The 14,601-nt window shown below is 51.0% G+C and overlaps 2 protein-coding genes across 2 annotated transcripts in view; both read left to right on the forward strand.

Moving 5' to 3' along the window:
* The first annotated feature begins 12 nt into the window (after positions 1-12).
* LOC114807985 (mucin-3B-like) lies at positions 13-10,090 on the forward strand. Its single transcript, XM_029055106.2, has 9 exons — positions 13-409; positions 565-623; positions 2,495-2,646; positions 3,649-3,711; positions 4,900-5,062; positions 5,544-5,708; positions 5,867-5,967; positions 7,266-7,327; positions 9,734-10,090. Exons 1-9 carry the CDS (start codon positions 314-316, stop codon positions 9,770-9,772), a joined length of 900 nt encoding a protein of 299 aa, XP_028910939.1. The 5' UTR covers positions 13-313; the 3' UTR covers positions 9,773-10,090.
* The window catches only part of LOC103167190 (mucin-22), a 28,901-nt gene continuing 24,139 nt past the window's right edge, over positions 9,840-14,601 (forward strand). Inside the window, exon 1 of the mRNA XM_039910819.1 lies at positions 9,840-9,924. The gene's annotated coding sequence lies outside the window, so the exon portion shown is untranslated. The remainder of the gene's footprint in view (positions 9,925-14,601) is intronic.

The following is a 14,601-nucleotide window of genomic DNA, read 5'->3' on the forward strand; positions in this document are numbered from 1 at the left end:
GGCCCAGTGAGTAAGCTGGCACCAGAGGAGCGGAGTGTGAGGGTTGGGTTGGAGTAGGAGATCAATTCCCCTCAGCCTTCTCCCCTTTCGCTCCTGTCTGACCCTCCGTGAAGTTGGAAATCACTCACGGGGAAAGGGGTTTCCCTTCAGGTTGGGCGCAGTATTAATGGGGAAGGGGGAACCTGGTGCTACGAGGCCCTGGGGAGGACCTGGCAGGGGTGGCGATCAGGGCCGAGGGTGGAGGGACTGAGGGTGGCCGTGCTTGGCCCGGGGGGTGCTGCCTTGTGCAGATACGGTGGAGGCAGAGGTGGGCATGGAGGTGAAGGTCACCAACCAGGAGTTTTCCGAGGACCTACGGAACCACACCTCGGAGCGCTACAAGGTGTTCGAGGCCAACTTCGAGAATCGGGTGAGGACCGGGCCTCGGCGGAGAGGGGAGATGGTGCCCATCCCATTTCCCGGGTACCATTAGGCCCCCCGGGGGTCCCGGCGGGGTGGGCCGGGCGGCCGAGGGTCGGGGGGAGTCTCAGCAGTGGGTGACCCCGTGTGTCCTGGGTCTTTCAGATGAAAGAGATTTACAAAAATGTCCCCGAGTACCAAGGGGTGAAGATCAGGAGCCTCAGGTGGGAACATGCGTGGACTCGGCCATTATCCTTGACTCCTCTCTTTCAACCCACATTGTCAGTCCATCACTAAATCCTGTCGGTTCCGCCTTCACTACCATCAGCCCTCATCCTGCCATCAGCCCTTTCCTTCCATCCAAATCGCTGCCACGTTAATACAATTACTCAGCCTATCTGGCCTTGATTATTCTATCAGCCTCCTTGCTGACTCCTTGCCTCCTGTCTCTCCCCGCTCCAGTCCATACTTCACTCTGCTGCCGGGATCATTTTTCTCCAGAAACGTTCAGACCGCGTTTCCCCACTCCTCAAAAAACTCCAGTGGTTGCCCATCCACCTCGGCATCAAACAACTCCTCACCTTTGGCTTTAAAGCAGTCAATCCCCTTGCCCCTTCCTACCTCACCTGGCCCCTCTGCTACTTCAACCCAGCCCTCACACTTCATTCCTCTAATGCCAACCTTCTCACTGCCCCTCCATCTCCTCTATCTCACCCCCGACCTCTTGCCCACATCCTGCCTCTGGCCCGGGACGCCCTCCCTCCTCACATTCGCCAATGACTCTCCCCACCTTCAAAGCCTTATTGAAGGCCCGTCTCCTCCAAGAGGCCTTCCCTGACTAAGCCCCGGTCGAGCTGCGGTGTTTTGCTGGGTGCAGAGCACTGTACACAGCGTCTAGGCTCTACAGAGTAGGAAGACACGTTCCCTGCCCCCAAAGGCGATGCAGTGTGGCCTACTAGAAAGAGCCTGGGCCTGGGAGTCAGAGGAACTGGCTTAGACTGTGAGCTCGTTGTGGGCAGGGAATGTGTCTGTTTATTCTTATAGGGTACTCTCCCAAACACTTAGTACAGTGTTCTGCACACAGTAAGCGCCCAATAAATATGACTGAATGAATTAATAATCCCATCTCTGCCACTTGCCTGCTCTGTTACCTTGGGCAAGTCAGTTCAGTTCTCTGGGCCTCAGTTTCCACACTTGCAAAATGGGGAGTCCATACCAGTTCTCCCTCCTACTTAGACTGTGAGCCCCATGTGGGACAGGAACTGTGTCCAACCTGATTGATTCGTGTCTACCGCAGGGCTTAGAACAGTGCTTGGCACATAGTAAGCGCTTAACCAGTACCATAATTATTATAATGTTATATATTAATAATTAATATGGTTGTTGATAACGATATATAATTATTATATATTATTAGCAACGACTATATTAATATAATAATTATATATTATTATCAACAACTATATTAATTATTAATATATAACATTATAATGATAATGTGTTTGAAAGGGACATTGTTTCTTATGCCCAGGGTTCAGTGGGCCCGGCTGGTGAATCGGTCCCCAGGTGTACCTGGGACAGGCTTTAATCAATCGATCAATCAATCAATTAATTTATTGAGTGCTTACTGTGTCCAGAACACTGGTCTAAGCACTTGGGAGTGGACAATAATAACCAATTTGGCAGGCACATTCCCTGCCCACGGCAAGCTTCCGGGCTAGAGGCGGAGATCGACAGGAATACAAATAAATAGTAACGATGGTATTTGTGAAGCCTTTACTATGTGCCAAGCACTGTTCTAAGCACGGAGTGCTGTTCTTGAATGTCGGATACGGCCATAAGTGCTGTGGGGCTGGCGGGGGGTGGTGAATGAAGGGAGCAAATCAGGGCGACGCAGAAGGGAGTGGGAGGAGAGGAAAGGAGGGCTCAGGCAGGGAAGGCCTCTCGGAGGAGATGGGCCTTCAGGGAGGCCTTGGAGTCTTTCTGCGTCACGGCATCTGCCAGAGGGATAACGTCAGAGGTTAAGTGCTTACTATGTGCCAAGCGCCGTGACCGGGCCAGTGGTCCTCTGACGGCGTGCGCACTTTGGTCCCAGGAAGGGCAGCATCGTGGTGGATTACTTTGTCATCCTGATGATGCCCTTCAGCCCCAGCCTGGAGGACACCTTCCAGGAACTGAAGGACCAGCTGACGGCCGACCTGGTAAACGCCAGCCAGTCTGAGAACGGCAACTGCTCCATCAATCAGGGTGAGAGAGAGCGGGCGAGGGGGACGGAGGGCGGGCACGGTGGGTGTGGGATGGGGCGGCCCGGTTATCCGGAGGGAAGAGGGTAGGGAAGAAGAAGACAGGTAGGAGAAATAGGGAAAGAAGAGGAGCGGCACAGCCCAGGATAGAGCGCGGACCTGAGAGTCGGAAGGACCTGGGTGCTAATCCTGGCTCCGTCCTTTGTCCGCTGGGTGACCTTGGTCCAGTCACTTCACTTCTCTGGGCCTCAGTTCCCTCATCTGGAAAATGGGTATTAAGACTGTGAGCCCCATGAGGGACGTGGACTGGGTCCAACGTAATCAGCTCACATCATCCTCAGTGCTTAGAACGGTGCCTGCCTCATGCTAACATACACCATAAAAATACCATATGAATACCACGAAAGAAACACGTTGGGATGGTGATTTATTTTCTTAGTTATAGCACTTGTTAAGCACTTACTATGTGCCGAGCATGGTTCTAAGCGCTGGGGTAGATACAAGGTAATCAGGTTGTCCCACGTGGGGCTCACAGTCTTCATCCCCATTTTACAGAGGAGGTACCTGAGGCACAGAGAAATGAAGTGACTTGCCCAAAGTCACCCAGCTGACAAGTGGCAGTCAGGATTAGAACCCACTTCTCCTGACTCCCAAACCCGTGCTCTTTTCACTAAGCCACGTTGCTTCTCTAAATAGATACAGCTGCATGGTCAAGAGCACGGCCTAGAGGAGAGAGCCCGGGCCTGAGAGTCGGAAGGTCATGGGTTCCAATCCCGGCTCTGCCAATCGTCTGCTGTGTGACCTTGGACAAGTCACTTCTCTGTGCCTCAGTTCCCTCATCTGTAAAATGGGGATGAAGCCTGGGAACCCCAAGTGGGACAGGGACCGTGTCCAATTCAATTATCTTGTATCTACCCCAGCGCATAGAACAGTACCTGGTACATAGTAAGCGCTTAACAAATACCATCATTCTTCTTATCATTCTCATTTCTGTCTCCTTCCCCAGATATTCTGTGTTTTAGTAATGACTCCGTTAAGGAGACCAACAGTACGGATCTGAATCCCATGGGTGAGTCTCTGGGGAGGGGGGTCGGGGGGAGGCAGGAGAGATGGGGGGTTGGGGAGGGGCCAGAGAACTTTTTGAAAGCCCTGGGTTGACTATCTTCCAGCAGAGAAGCGGGGTGGCCTAGTGGAAAGAACCCGGGCCTGGGAATCAGAGAACCCGGGGTCTCATCCCGGCTCCGCCCCGTACCTGCTGTGTGACCTTGGGTGAATCACTTCCCTTCTCTGGGCCTCGGTTCCCTCATCTGCAAAATGGGGATTCAATACCTGCTCCCCTCCTCATTAGCCTGTGAGCCCCATTTGGGTCCTGATGATCTTGTATCTACCCCAGTGCTTTGTACAAGGCTGGGCACCGATCGATCGTATTTACTGAGTGCATACTACGTGCAGAGCACTGTACTAAGCGGTGGGGAGAATACAATGCAACAATATAACAGACACATTCCCTGTCCGCACAGAGTAAGCACTTAATAAATACCACAATTATTATTATTAGTATTTGGTCCTGCCATTTAATCAATCCATCATCCAACAATGGTATTTACTGAGCACTTACTGAGCATAGAGCACTGTATTAACTTGGGAGAATCCGATACAACGATATAACAGATGCATTCCCTGCCCACACATACTAAGTGCTCAGGGGAAGCAGCGTGGCTCAGTGGGAGCCCGGGCTTCGGAATCAGAGGTCATGAGTTCGACTCTCGGCTCTGCCACTTGTCAGCTGTGTGACTGTGGGCAAATCACTTAACTTCTCTTTGCCTCAGTTACCTCATCTGTAAAATGGGGATTAACTGTGAGCCTCACGTGGGACAACCTGATTACCCTGTATCTCCCCCAGCGCTTAGAACAGTGCTCTGCACATAGTAAGCTCTTAACAAATACCAACATTATTATTAATTAATACAATGATGATGATGATGATGATGATTTGGTCCCACCCTACTTGCTGCCGGTTAATCAATCCATCATTAATCGGTGGTATTTATTGAGCGCTTACTGCATGTGGAGAACTATACTAAGCACTTGGGAGAGCAGCCCAACGGGGCAAGGGATTCCTTCCGACCCCCACATTTTTCCCAACCTGCCCTTCCGCTCTCCCGGTCCTCGCTCACTGCCTTGCTGCTGTGACCCCCTGACCCCTCCTGACCTCCCGCCCCCCTCCCGTCCCCCCACCGGCCGGTCCCCCCGGCAGTTCTGTGCCACAGCCTGGCCCCCGCGGGCTACCGGGACTTCTACTTCCCCTTGGTGGAGGAGAAGCAACTCCGTTGTGTGTCCAACTGTACTCTGGGCGTGGAGGGAGCCATCGACTGCCACCAGGGCCAGTGCCGGCTGGAGAAGAGCGGGCCTGTCTGCCGGTAAGAGCCCCTCCCCCGGGGACCCCAACACTCCTCATTCTGGCCGGACGTCCCCACGGTGGGATGGGTCTGGGGAGGCTGGGGTGTCCGAGGGGCAAGGAGAGAAGCCTGGGCTAGTGGTTGAAGTGGTTAAAGAGGCCCGGGTTGAAGACCTGGGAGTCAGAAGGACCTGGATTCTAGTCTGCTGGGTGATCTTGGTTGTGTCACTTCACTTCTCTGGGCCTCAGTTATAATAGGGATGGAGACTGTGAGCCCCATGTCGGACAGGGACTGTGTCCAACCGGATTACCTTGGATCCACCCCAGTGCCTAGAACAGTGCCTGGCACATAATAAGCACTTAAATACAATAAAAAAAACAGGATGGGGAAAGAGAGGGCACAGCCAGGAGGGGGTAGGGCTGTGACCGGGGAGGGCCTGGGGTGGGCAAGGGGCAGGGCCGGCCCGGCTGAGGGTGTCACCCCGATCCTCCACTCCCTCCAGCTGCTTCGTGACGGAAACGCACTGGTACCTGGGGCCGCGCTGCGAGGGCAGCATCGACCGGCGGGCTCTGGTCGGGAGCCTGGCGGGGGTCGGCGCCCTGCTCCTCGTCCTCGTCGTCCTCCTCTCCGTCCCAGTGATCCGAGCCCACAGAGACCAAGTGACAGAGTGAGGCTGGCGGGCAAGTGGGAGGCCATGGGGGCAGGAGGCCAAGGGGACAGGAGGTTGTGGGGGCGGGAGGCCACAGGGATGGGCAGGGCGGGGCAGGAGGGGCCCCGGTCTGCCCCGCGCCCATCCAAACTGACCCGTGGGACCGTTCTCCTCAGGAGCTGGATGCCCAATAGGGACATGGAGTGGCAAAGTGATGCCACCTGGGTCAGCAGTTGCGTCGGAACCTTCTCCAACCAGAACTTTGAGGATGGGACAGGTAACTTCCTCTCCCCACCCCCCGCCCCACCTCTCACACCACTAAATAATAACAGTAACATTGATAGTATTCGTTAAGCGCTTACTATATGTCAAGCACCGTCCTAAGCGCTGGGGTAGATAATAATGATAATTATAATAATAATAATGGTATTTGTTAAGTGCTTACTATGTGCCAGGCACTGTACTAAGCACTAGGGTGGATACAAGCAAATCGAGTTGGACACAGTCCCTGTCCCACGTGGGGCTCACACTCTCAATCCCCATTTTACAGATGAGGGACCTGAGGGTCAGAGAAGTGAAGTGACTTGCTCAAGGTCACACAGCAGACAAGCGGCAGAGCCAGAATTAGAACCCACATCCTTCTGACTCCCAAGCCTGAGCTCTATCCATTAGGCCATGCTGCTTCTGTGGAATCATGGGTATCTATTAAGCACTTACACTGTGCGGTGCACTGGATTGAGCACTTGGGAAAGCCCGATGCAACAGAGTTGGTGGCCACGAAACCTGTCTTGCTCTACTTGCCTGCTGTGCGACCTTGGGCAAATCACTTCTCTGGGCCTCAGTTTCCTCATCTGTAAGAAGGGGATGAAATACCCGTTTGCCCTCCCCATTGGACTGGGACTGGGACAGTGTCTGACCTGATTCTCTTGTATCCGCCCCAGCGCTTGGCAAAGTGTTTGTCACAGAGTAAGTGCTTAACAAATTATTCTTCTTACTGTATTTGTTAAGTTCTTACCACGTGTCAGACATCGTTCTAAGCGCTGGGCCAGATACAAGTTAATCAGTTTGGACACAGTCCTTGTCCAAGCTGGGGCTCACGGGCTAAATAGGAGGGGGACAGGGATTGAATCTCTATTTTACTGTTAAAGAAAAGGAGGCCCCGAGAAGCCAAGTGACCTATCCAAGGTGTCTGACTCAATTTCTCTCTTTGTCCTTCTCGCTCTCCCCACTCCGGGTTACTCGACTCCTCTCTCCTCCCCCTCCTCCCTGGGCCTTCCGATTTCAGATGAGAAATTTATGAGAAACAGCATGGCGTAGTGGCTAGAGCCCGGGCCTGGGAATCAGAAGGACCTGGGTTCTAATCCCGGCTCCGCCACTTGTCTGCTCTGTCACCCTGGGCAAGCCACTTCACTTCCCTGGGCCTCAGTGATCTCATCTGTGAAATGGGGATTGAGACTGAGCCCCACATGGCACCGGGACTTTGTCCAACCCGATTTGCTTGTATCCACCCGGTGCTTAGTACAGTGCCTGGCACATAGTAATCGGTGAATAAATATCACATTTATTATTATTCAGATGGAGATCTGGCCCATGGCAGCTTCCAGCCAGCTCTGGATAAGGTGGACACCAGCCTCCAGGTAAGGGGGTTGGGGGAGAGGGGAGAGAAGGAGGGGGAGAACAGGAGGAGATTATGGCCTCGTCAGCTGGTTGCCAGCAGGGAATGTATCTACCGACTCTTTTGTACTGTCAGTGGCTCATTCATTCATTCAATCGTATTTATTGAGCGCTTACCGTGTGCAGAGCACTGTACGGAGCTCTTGAGAGAGGACAGTTCAACAACAGATAGACACATTCCCTGCCCACAATGAGCTCACGGTTTAGAGGGGGAGACAGACATTAATAGAAAGACAGAAATGATGGAGTTGGACATAAAGTGGTGCCAGGCTGGGCGGGGGGATGAAGAAAGGGAGCAAGTTGGGGCGACGGAGAAGGGAGTGGGAGAAGAGGAAAAAGAGGCTTGTCCTCTGGCAAGCACTTAGTAAATACCAATGATGGATTAAAAAAGCACAGAATTGAGAGTCAGAGATCCAGGTTCTAGTCCTGGCCCTGCCAATTATTATTATTATTATTATTCATTCAATTTCATTCAATAGTTTTTATTGAGTGCTTACTATGTGCAGAGCACTGTACTAAGCGCTTGAAATGTACAAATCGGTAACGGATAGAGACAGTCCCTGCCCTTTGACAGGCTTACAGTCTAATCGGGGGAGACGGACGGACAAGAACAATAGCAATAAATAGAATCAAGGGGAATAGTAGAATGTTAAGCACCTCCCATGTGTCAAGCACTGTCCTAAGCCCTGGAGTAGATCCAAGTTAATCAGGTCAGACACAGTCCCTGTCCCATGTAGGGCTCACTGTCTAAGTAAGAGGGAGAACAGGTAGGGTATCCCCATTTTCCAGATGAGGAAACTGAGGCCCAGAGAAATGAAGTGTCACCCAGTGTCCCAGTGTCCCACAGCAGGCATGTGGCCAAGCCAGGATGAGAACCCAGCTCCTTTGACTCCCAGGCCCGGGCTCTTTCCACTAATCAATGCTGCTCCTCTTTCTGGCTTTGGGACCTCGGACAAGTCACTTCCCTTCCTGGGCGCTTCAGTTTCCTCATCTGAGCCTTGGGGACGAAATTCCTGTTTCTCCTCTCCATAGAGAAGCAGCGTGGCTCAGCGGAAAGAGCCCGGGCTTGGGAGTCAGAGGTCATGGGTTCTAATCCTGGATCTGCCACTTGTCAGCAGAGGTCAGTTGGGCAAGACACTTCACTTCTCTGGGCCTCAGTTACCCCATCTGGAAGATGGGGATTAAAACTGTGAGCCCCACGTGGGACAACCTGATCACCTTGTATCCTTCCCCGGTGCTTAGAACAGTGCTTTGCACATAGTAAGCGCTTAACAAATGCCATTATTATTATTATTATTATGTGGGACAGGGACTGCGGCCAACCTATCTTGTTCCTACCTGATTACCTGTAATAATAATAATAATGTTGGTATTTGTTAAGTGCTTACTATGGGCAGAGCACTGTTCTAAGCACTGGGGTGGATACAGGGTGATCAGGTTGTCCCCCTTAGGGCTCACAGTTAATTCTCATTTTACAGATGAGGTAACTGAGGCACAGAGAAATTAAGCGACTTGCCCACAGTCACACAGCTGACAACTGGCCGAGCCGGGATTGTATCTACCCCAGCATTTAGAACAGTGCTTGGCACATAGTAAGCGCTTCACAAATGCCTATATTATTATTATTATTATTATTATCTTAGATACCTGGGTCAGAAGAGGCGTTGAATACGTGCTGCCCTTGTTCTTGAAAGCAGGGGGAGGCGATTCCCGGGAGTCGGTCGGTCAGTATTTATTGAGCGCTTACTGTGCAAAGCACTGTACTAAGCGCTTAAGAGACTACAATAGAACAATAAACAGACACATTTCCTCTCCACAACGAACTTACAGTCCAGAGGGGGAGACAGACATTAATGGAAAGAAAGAAATGACAGACAGTGCTGTGGGGCTGGAAGTGGGGGATGAAGAAAGGGAGCGAGTCTGGGAGATGCGGAAGGGAGTGGGAGAAGAGGAAAGGAGGACTTAGGGAAGGCCTCTTGGAGGAGGAGATGGGCCTTCAATAAGGCTTTGAAGGGCGGGGAGAAGGGTGGTCTGTCGGGTATGAGGAGGGAGGGCACCCCAGGCCAGAGCGGGATGTGGGCAAGAGGTCGGCGGTGAGACGGACAAGATGGAGGAACAGTGAGAAGGTTGGCATTAGAGGAGTGAAGTGTGGGCTGGAGTAGAGTGTTTATGTTTGTGTGTGTGAGAGAGAGATCAACGGAATTGATTTGAGAGCTTACTATGTGCAAAGCATTGTACGAATCGGCTTGGTCCAATCCAACAGAATTGGGCAGACACATTCCCTGCCCGTAACGAGCTTCCAGTCTAAAGGAGAAAGTTGGGCGTGGGCGAAGCCTCAGCGTCACCACCATTTTCTGTCTCTCTGACAGATCCGCATCCAGAGACCTGAGATGATACCAACCTTCTGAGCCACAGACACTTTCCTGGAGGCACCGGCCCGGGATGGGATGACCCGGGGAACGTCGCCTCAGCGCAAACCTTACCCCTTCAGAACAGCCAGGAGCTGTGAAGGCCTAGAGGGAGGAGCCCTGCTGACCAGAAGGCCCAGAAAGGGACCAAGGTCTGTCTGGGATGTAAAATAGTGACCACGTCGCTCGCTAGACAGTAAGCTCCTCGTAGGCGGGGAATCACGTCTTTTCCCTCCATTGGACTGGAAAAGTACAGTGCTGGGCACACAGGAGGTGTTTTATAAATACCACTGATGGATCGACTGTTCCTCTGTAGATTGTAAGCTCCCTGTGGGCAGGGAATCATGCCTTTTCCCTCCATTGGACTCTCCCCAGCTCTCAGTACAGTGCTCTGCACACAGTAGGTGTTTTATAAATACCACCGATGGATCGATAAATTGTAGGCTCTTAGCTCCTCTCTAGATTGTGAGCTCCTTGTGGGTAGGGAACTTCCTAACAACTTTGTTGTATTGTACTCTCCCAAATGCTTTGTACAATGTTCTGTTCTCAGTAAGTGCTCAATAAATACTATGGATTGATGTATCGATTGACAGATGATCGCTCTCCCCACCTTCAAAAGCCTTACTGAAAGCACACCGCATCCAAGAGACCTTCTCCAACTACGCTCTCATTTCCCCTTCTCCCGCTCCCTTCTGCGTCGCCCTTGCATTTAGATTTTCACCCTTTCTTCACCCCTTCTTCGCCCCCGCAGCACTTACGTTCATATCCGTTATTTAGTTATTTTTATTAATGTCTGTTTCCACCTCTAGATGTAAGCTCGTTGTGGGCAGGATACATTTCTACCAATTCTGCTATGCCGTACTCTCTCAAGAGCTTAGTACAGTTCTCTGCGCAGAGTAAGCTCTTAATAAATACGACTGATTGACTGCATCATTGAAAGAGCCCAGGCGTGGGAGTCGGAGGACGTGGGTTCTCATCCTGGCTCCACCTCCAGTCTGTTGGGTGACCTTGGGCAAGTCACTTCTCTGGGCTTCAGTTCCCTCCTCTGTAAAATGGGAATTCAATACCTGTTTTCTCTCCTATGTAGACTCTCCGCCTCATGCGGGACAGGGACTGTGTTTGACCTAATTATCTTGTACCTACCCCAGTGCTTAGTACAGTTCCCGGCACATAATAAGCACTTAACAAATGCCACAGAAAACCCTCAAAACCCCCAAAATGGTCCTTTCCCTCCCTACCACTTAGGCAGTAAGCCCTCGTTAGGACAGGGACTGTACCCCACCTGCTTATCCCATATCTACAGAGAAGCAGCATGGCCTAGTGAATAGAGGCCGGGCCTGGAAACCAGAAGGACCTGAGTTCTAATCCCTGCTCTGCTACTTATCTTCCGTGTGACCTGGGGTAAGTCACTTCCCTTCTCTGGGCCTCAGGTCCCTCTTCTGTCAAATGGGGACCAAGACTAAGTCAATACTTAAGTAAATAAATGACAGATCTATACATAAGTGCCACAGGGTTGGGAGGGGGGATGAATGAAGGCAGCAAGTCAGGGTAACGCAGGAGGGAGCGGGAGAAGAGGAGAGGAGGGCATAGTTAGGGAAAGCTTCTTGGAGGAGATGGGCCTTCAATAAGACTTCGATGCAGGGGAGAGCAATCGTCTGTCTGGTATGAGGAAGGACGGTGTTCTGGGCCAGAGGTAGGATGTGAGTGAGAGGGCTTGGCAGTGAGCTAGACAAGATGGAGGTACAGTGAGAAGGTTAGCAATAGAGGAATGAAGTTTGCGGGCTGGGTTGTGATAGAGTAACGAGGTGCGGTAGTTCAGTTCCCTCCTCTGTAAAATGGGAATTCAATATCTGTTTTCTCTCCTATGTAGACTCTCCGCCTCAGGGACTGTGTGAAAGTTGAAAATTGGGAACGTTGATAGAGGGCTTTAAAGCCGATGGGGAGGAGTTTTTGTTTGATGCAGGGGAGGATGGGCAACTCCGGAGTTTCTTGAGGAGTGGGGTAACACCGTCTGAAAGTTTTTATATGAAAATGATCCAGGCAGCAGCGGGGAGCAGGGACTGGATTGGGGAGAGACAGGAGGCTGGGAGGCCAGCGAGGAGGCTGATAGGATGAGTGCTTGTATTAATGGGGTAAGAGTTTGGAAGGAAAGGAAGAGGTGGATTATAGCCATATCGCGAAGGTGGAACTGACAGGATTTAGTGATAGCTGGAATATGTGGGTTGAATGGCAGAGAGGAGTCAAGGATAACGCCAAGGTTAGGACAATGTTTGACAAATAGCAAGCGCTTAACAAATACCATAAAAACAAAATATTTTCTCTGTCACCACTTCCTCTCCATCGACTTCCTTTCGTTCTTATCTTGGCCACGCATGGCCTCGCTCACACCCTTGCCGCTGCCTGGAATTTCCTCCTCCTTCAGCTCCAACGGACCATAGCCCTCCCCGCCTTCAAAGCCCTCTTGACACGCCATCTATTCATTCAATTCATCATACTTATTGAACACTTACTGTGTGCAGAGCACTGTACTAAGTGCTTGGGAGAGGGCAATACAACAAGAAACAGTCACATTCCCTGCCCACAAGGAGCTTAAGAGGCCTTCCCTGGGCTCTGGCCACTCGGTCATGCTGATCCTCCATTGTGTCAAACACTGTTCTAAGCACTGGGGTAGGTACAAATGAAATAGGTCAGACATGGTCTCTGTCCCACAGAGGGCTCACAGTCTAAGTAGGAGGCAGAACAGGTATCCCCATTTTACAGTTGAGGAAACTAAGGCACAGAGAAGTGAAGTGTCTGGCCCAAGGTCACACAGCAAGCAATTGGCAGAGCCGGGATTAGAACCCAGGTCCTTCTGACTCCCAGGCCTGGGTTCTCTCCACAAGGCCACACCGCTTCTCCAACACTCTTGTTCTCACAATCTCCCTGAGCAAATATGTACATATCTTCTATGCTCAAATATTAAAATACCTCTCCCCCTCTGAGACCGCTCTCTCCAAACTTCCAGTGATCTTTTCCTGTCCGAATCCAGAATGTTCTCTTCTCTCTTTTTTTAAATTGTATTTGTTAGGTGTTTACTATGTTCCAGGCACTGTAGTAAATGCTGGGGTAGATATAAGATAGTTGGGTTGGGCTCAGTCCCTGTCCCACGTAAGGCTCACAGTCTTAATTCCCACTTGACAAATGAGGGAACTGGGGCACAGAGAAGTGAAGTAACTTGCCCAAAGTCACCCAGGAGGCAAGTGGCAGAGCTGGGATTAGAACCCACATCCTTCTGACTCCGAGGCCCAGGCTCTAGTAACAGAGCCATGCTTCCGCATCCTCCTCGAGCTCTCGACAGTCGTCAACCCTATGGATTCATCATAATAATCATGGTATTTGTTAAGTGCTCACCGTGTGCCAAATGTTGTTCTAAGCACTAGGGCAGACACAACGTCGTCAGATCAGACACGGTCCACGTCTCCATTAGGGGTCACAGTCTTAATCCCCATTTTACAGTGGATGAGGTCAGTGGGGGGCAGAGAAATTTAGTGACTTGCCCGAGGTCACACAGCAGACAAGAGGCAGAGTCAGGATTAGAACCCAGGTCCTTCTGCCTCCCAGGTCCGGGCTCTAACCAATGGACCACACTGCACTCTATCCTAATCCTCCTTGACCTATCGGCTGTCTTCGATCCTGTGGATTATTCCTGTCTCCCAGAAATCCGGTCTTAGCTTGGTTTTTCCCACACGGTACTTCATTCAATTGTATTTATTGAGCGCTTACTGTACTAAATGCTTACTAAGTTCTGTCATAGTCCTCTCCTCTCACCTCCCTGGCCACTCCTCTGTATTTATTTTAGATCCTCTGCTGTTTCCTAACAACAGATTCATACACATGTCCCGTCTTCCTTCTTTTTATTGGTAAATGATTTTCATATCTATGTGTCCTTTCAGGCTGTAAAAACTTCTGGAAGGCAGGGATCACATCCACTGTCCTCTCCCCAACGCTGAGTACAGCGCTATAAATCTAGTAGGTTGTCAAGAAACACTATTAATAATGATAACGACTATGGCATTTATTAAGTGCACTTTAGAAGCAGTGTATGTACTGGATAGAGCCCGGGCTTGGGAGTTAGAAAGTCATGGGTTCTTATCCCAGCTCTGCCACGTGATTTCTGGGTGACCTTGGGCAAGTCACTTTATTTCCCTGGGCCTCACATCTGTAAAATGGAGGCTGAGAATGGGAGTCCCAGCCTCCCTGGTGCTTAGTAATAATCATGTTAGTATTTGTTAAGCGCTTACTATGTGCCAGGCTCTGTTCTAAGCGCTGGAATAAATACAAGGTAATCAGGGTGTCCCACATGGGGCTCACAGTCTTCATCCCTGTTTTACAGATGAGGTAACTGAGGCACAGAGAAGTGAAGTGACTTGCCCAAAGTCATACAGCTGGCAAGTGGCGGGGCCGGAATTAGAACCCACCACAAAGAGTAATCATGTTGGATATAGTCCTTGTTTCAGGTGGGGCTCACAGCCCAAATAGGCGGGAGAGCAGGGATTTAATCCCCATTTTGCAGATGAGGTAAGTGAGGCACAGAGGTGCGAAGCGACTTGCCCGTGGTCACAAGGCAGGCAAAGAGAAGAGAGGGGATTTGAACCCAGGTCGATCAACCCCTCTAGACTGCCAGCTCGTTGTGGGCAGGGAATGGGTCTGTTTACCATTGTATTGTCCTCTCCCAGGCGCTTAGAACAATGCTCTGCACATGGAAAGTGCTCAATAAATAGGATTGAGTTAAATGAATGAATGAACAAATCAATTCTTGCCAAATCCAATGGCTCCTACTCTATCCTAAT

This window comes from Ornithorhynchus anatinus, chromosome X5 (genome assembly GCF_004115215.2).
Source record: "Ornithorhynchus anatinus isolate Pmale09 chromosome X5, mOrnAna1.pri.v4, whole genome shotgun sequence".
In the NCBI taxonomy this organism is placed as follows: domain Eukaryota; kingdom Metazoa; phylum Chordata; class Mammalia; order Monotremata; family Ornithorhynchidae; genus Ornithorhynchus; species Ornithorhynchus anatinus.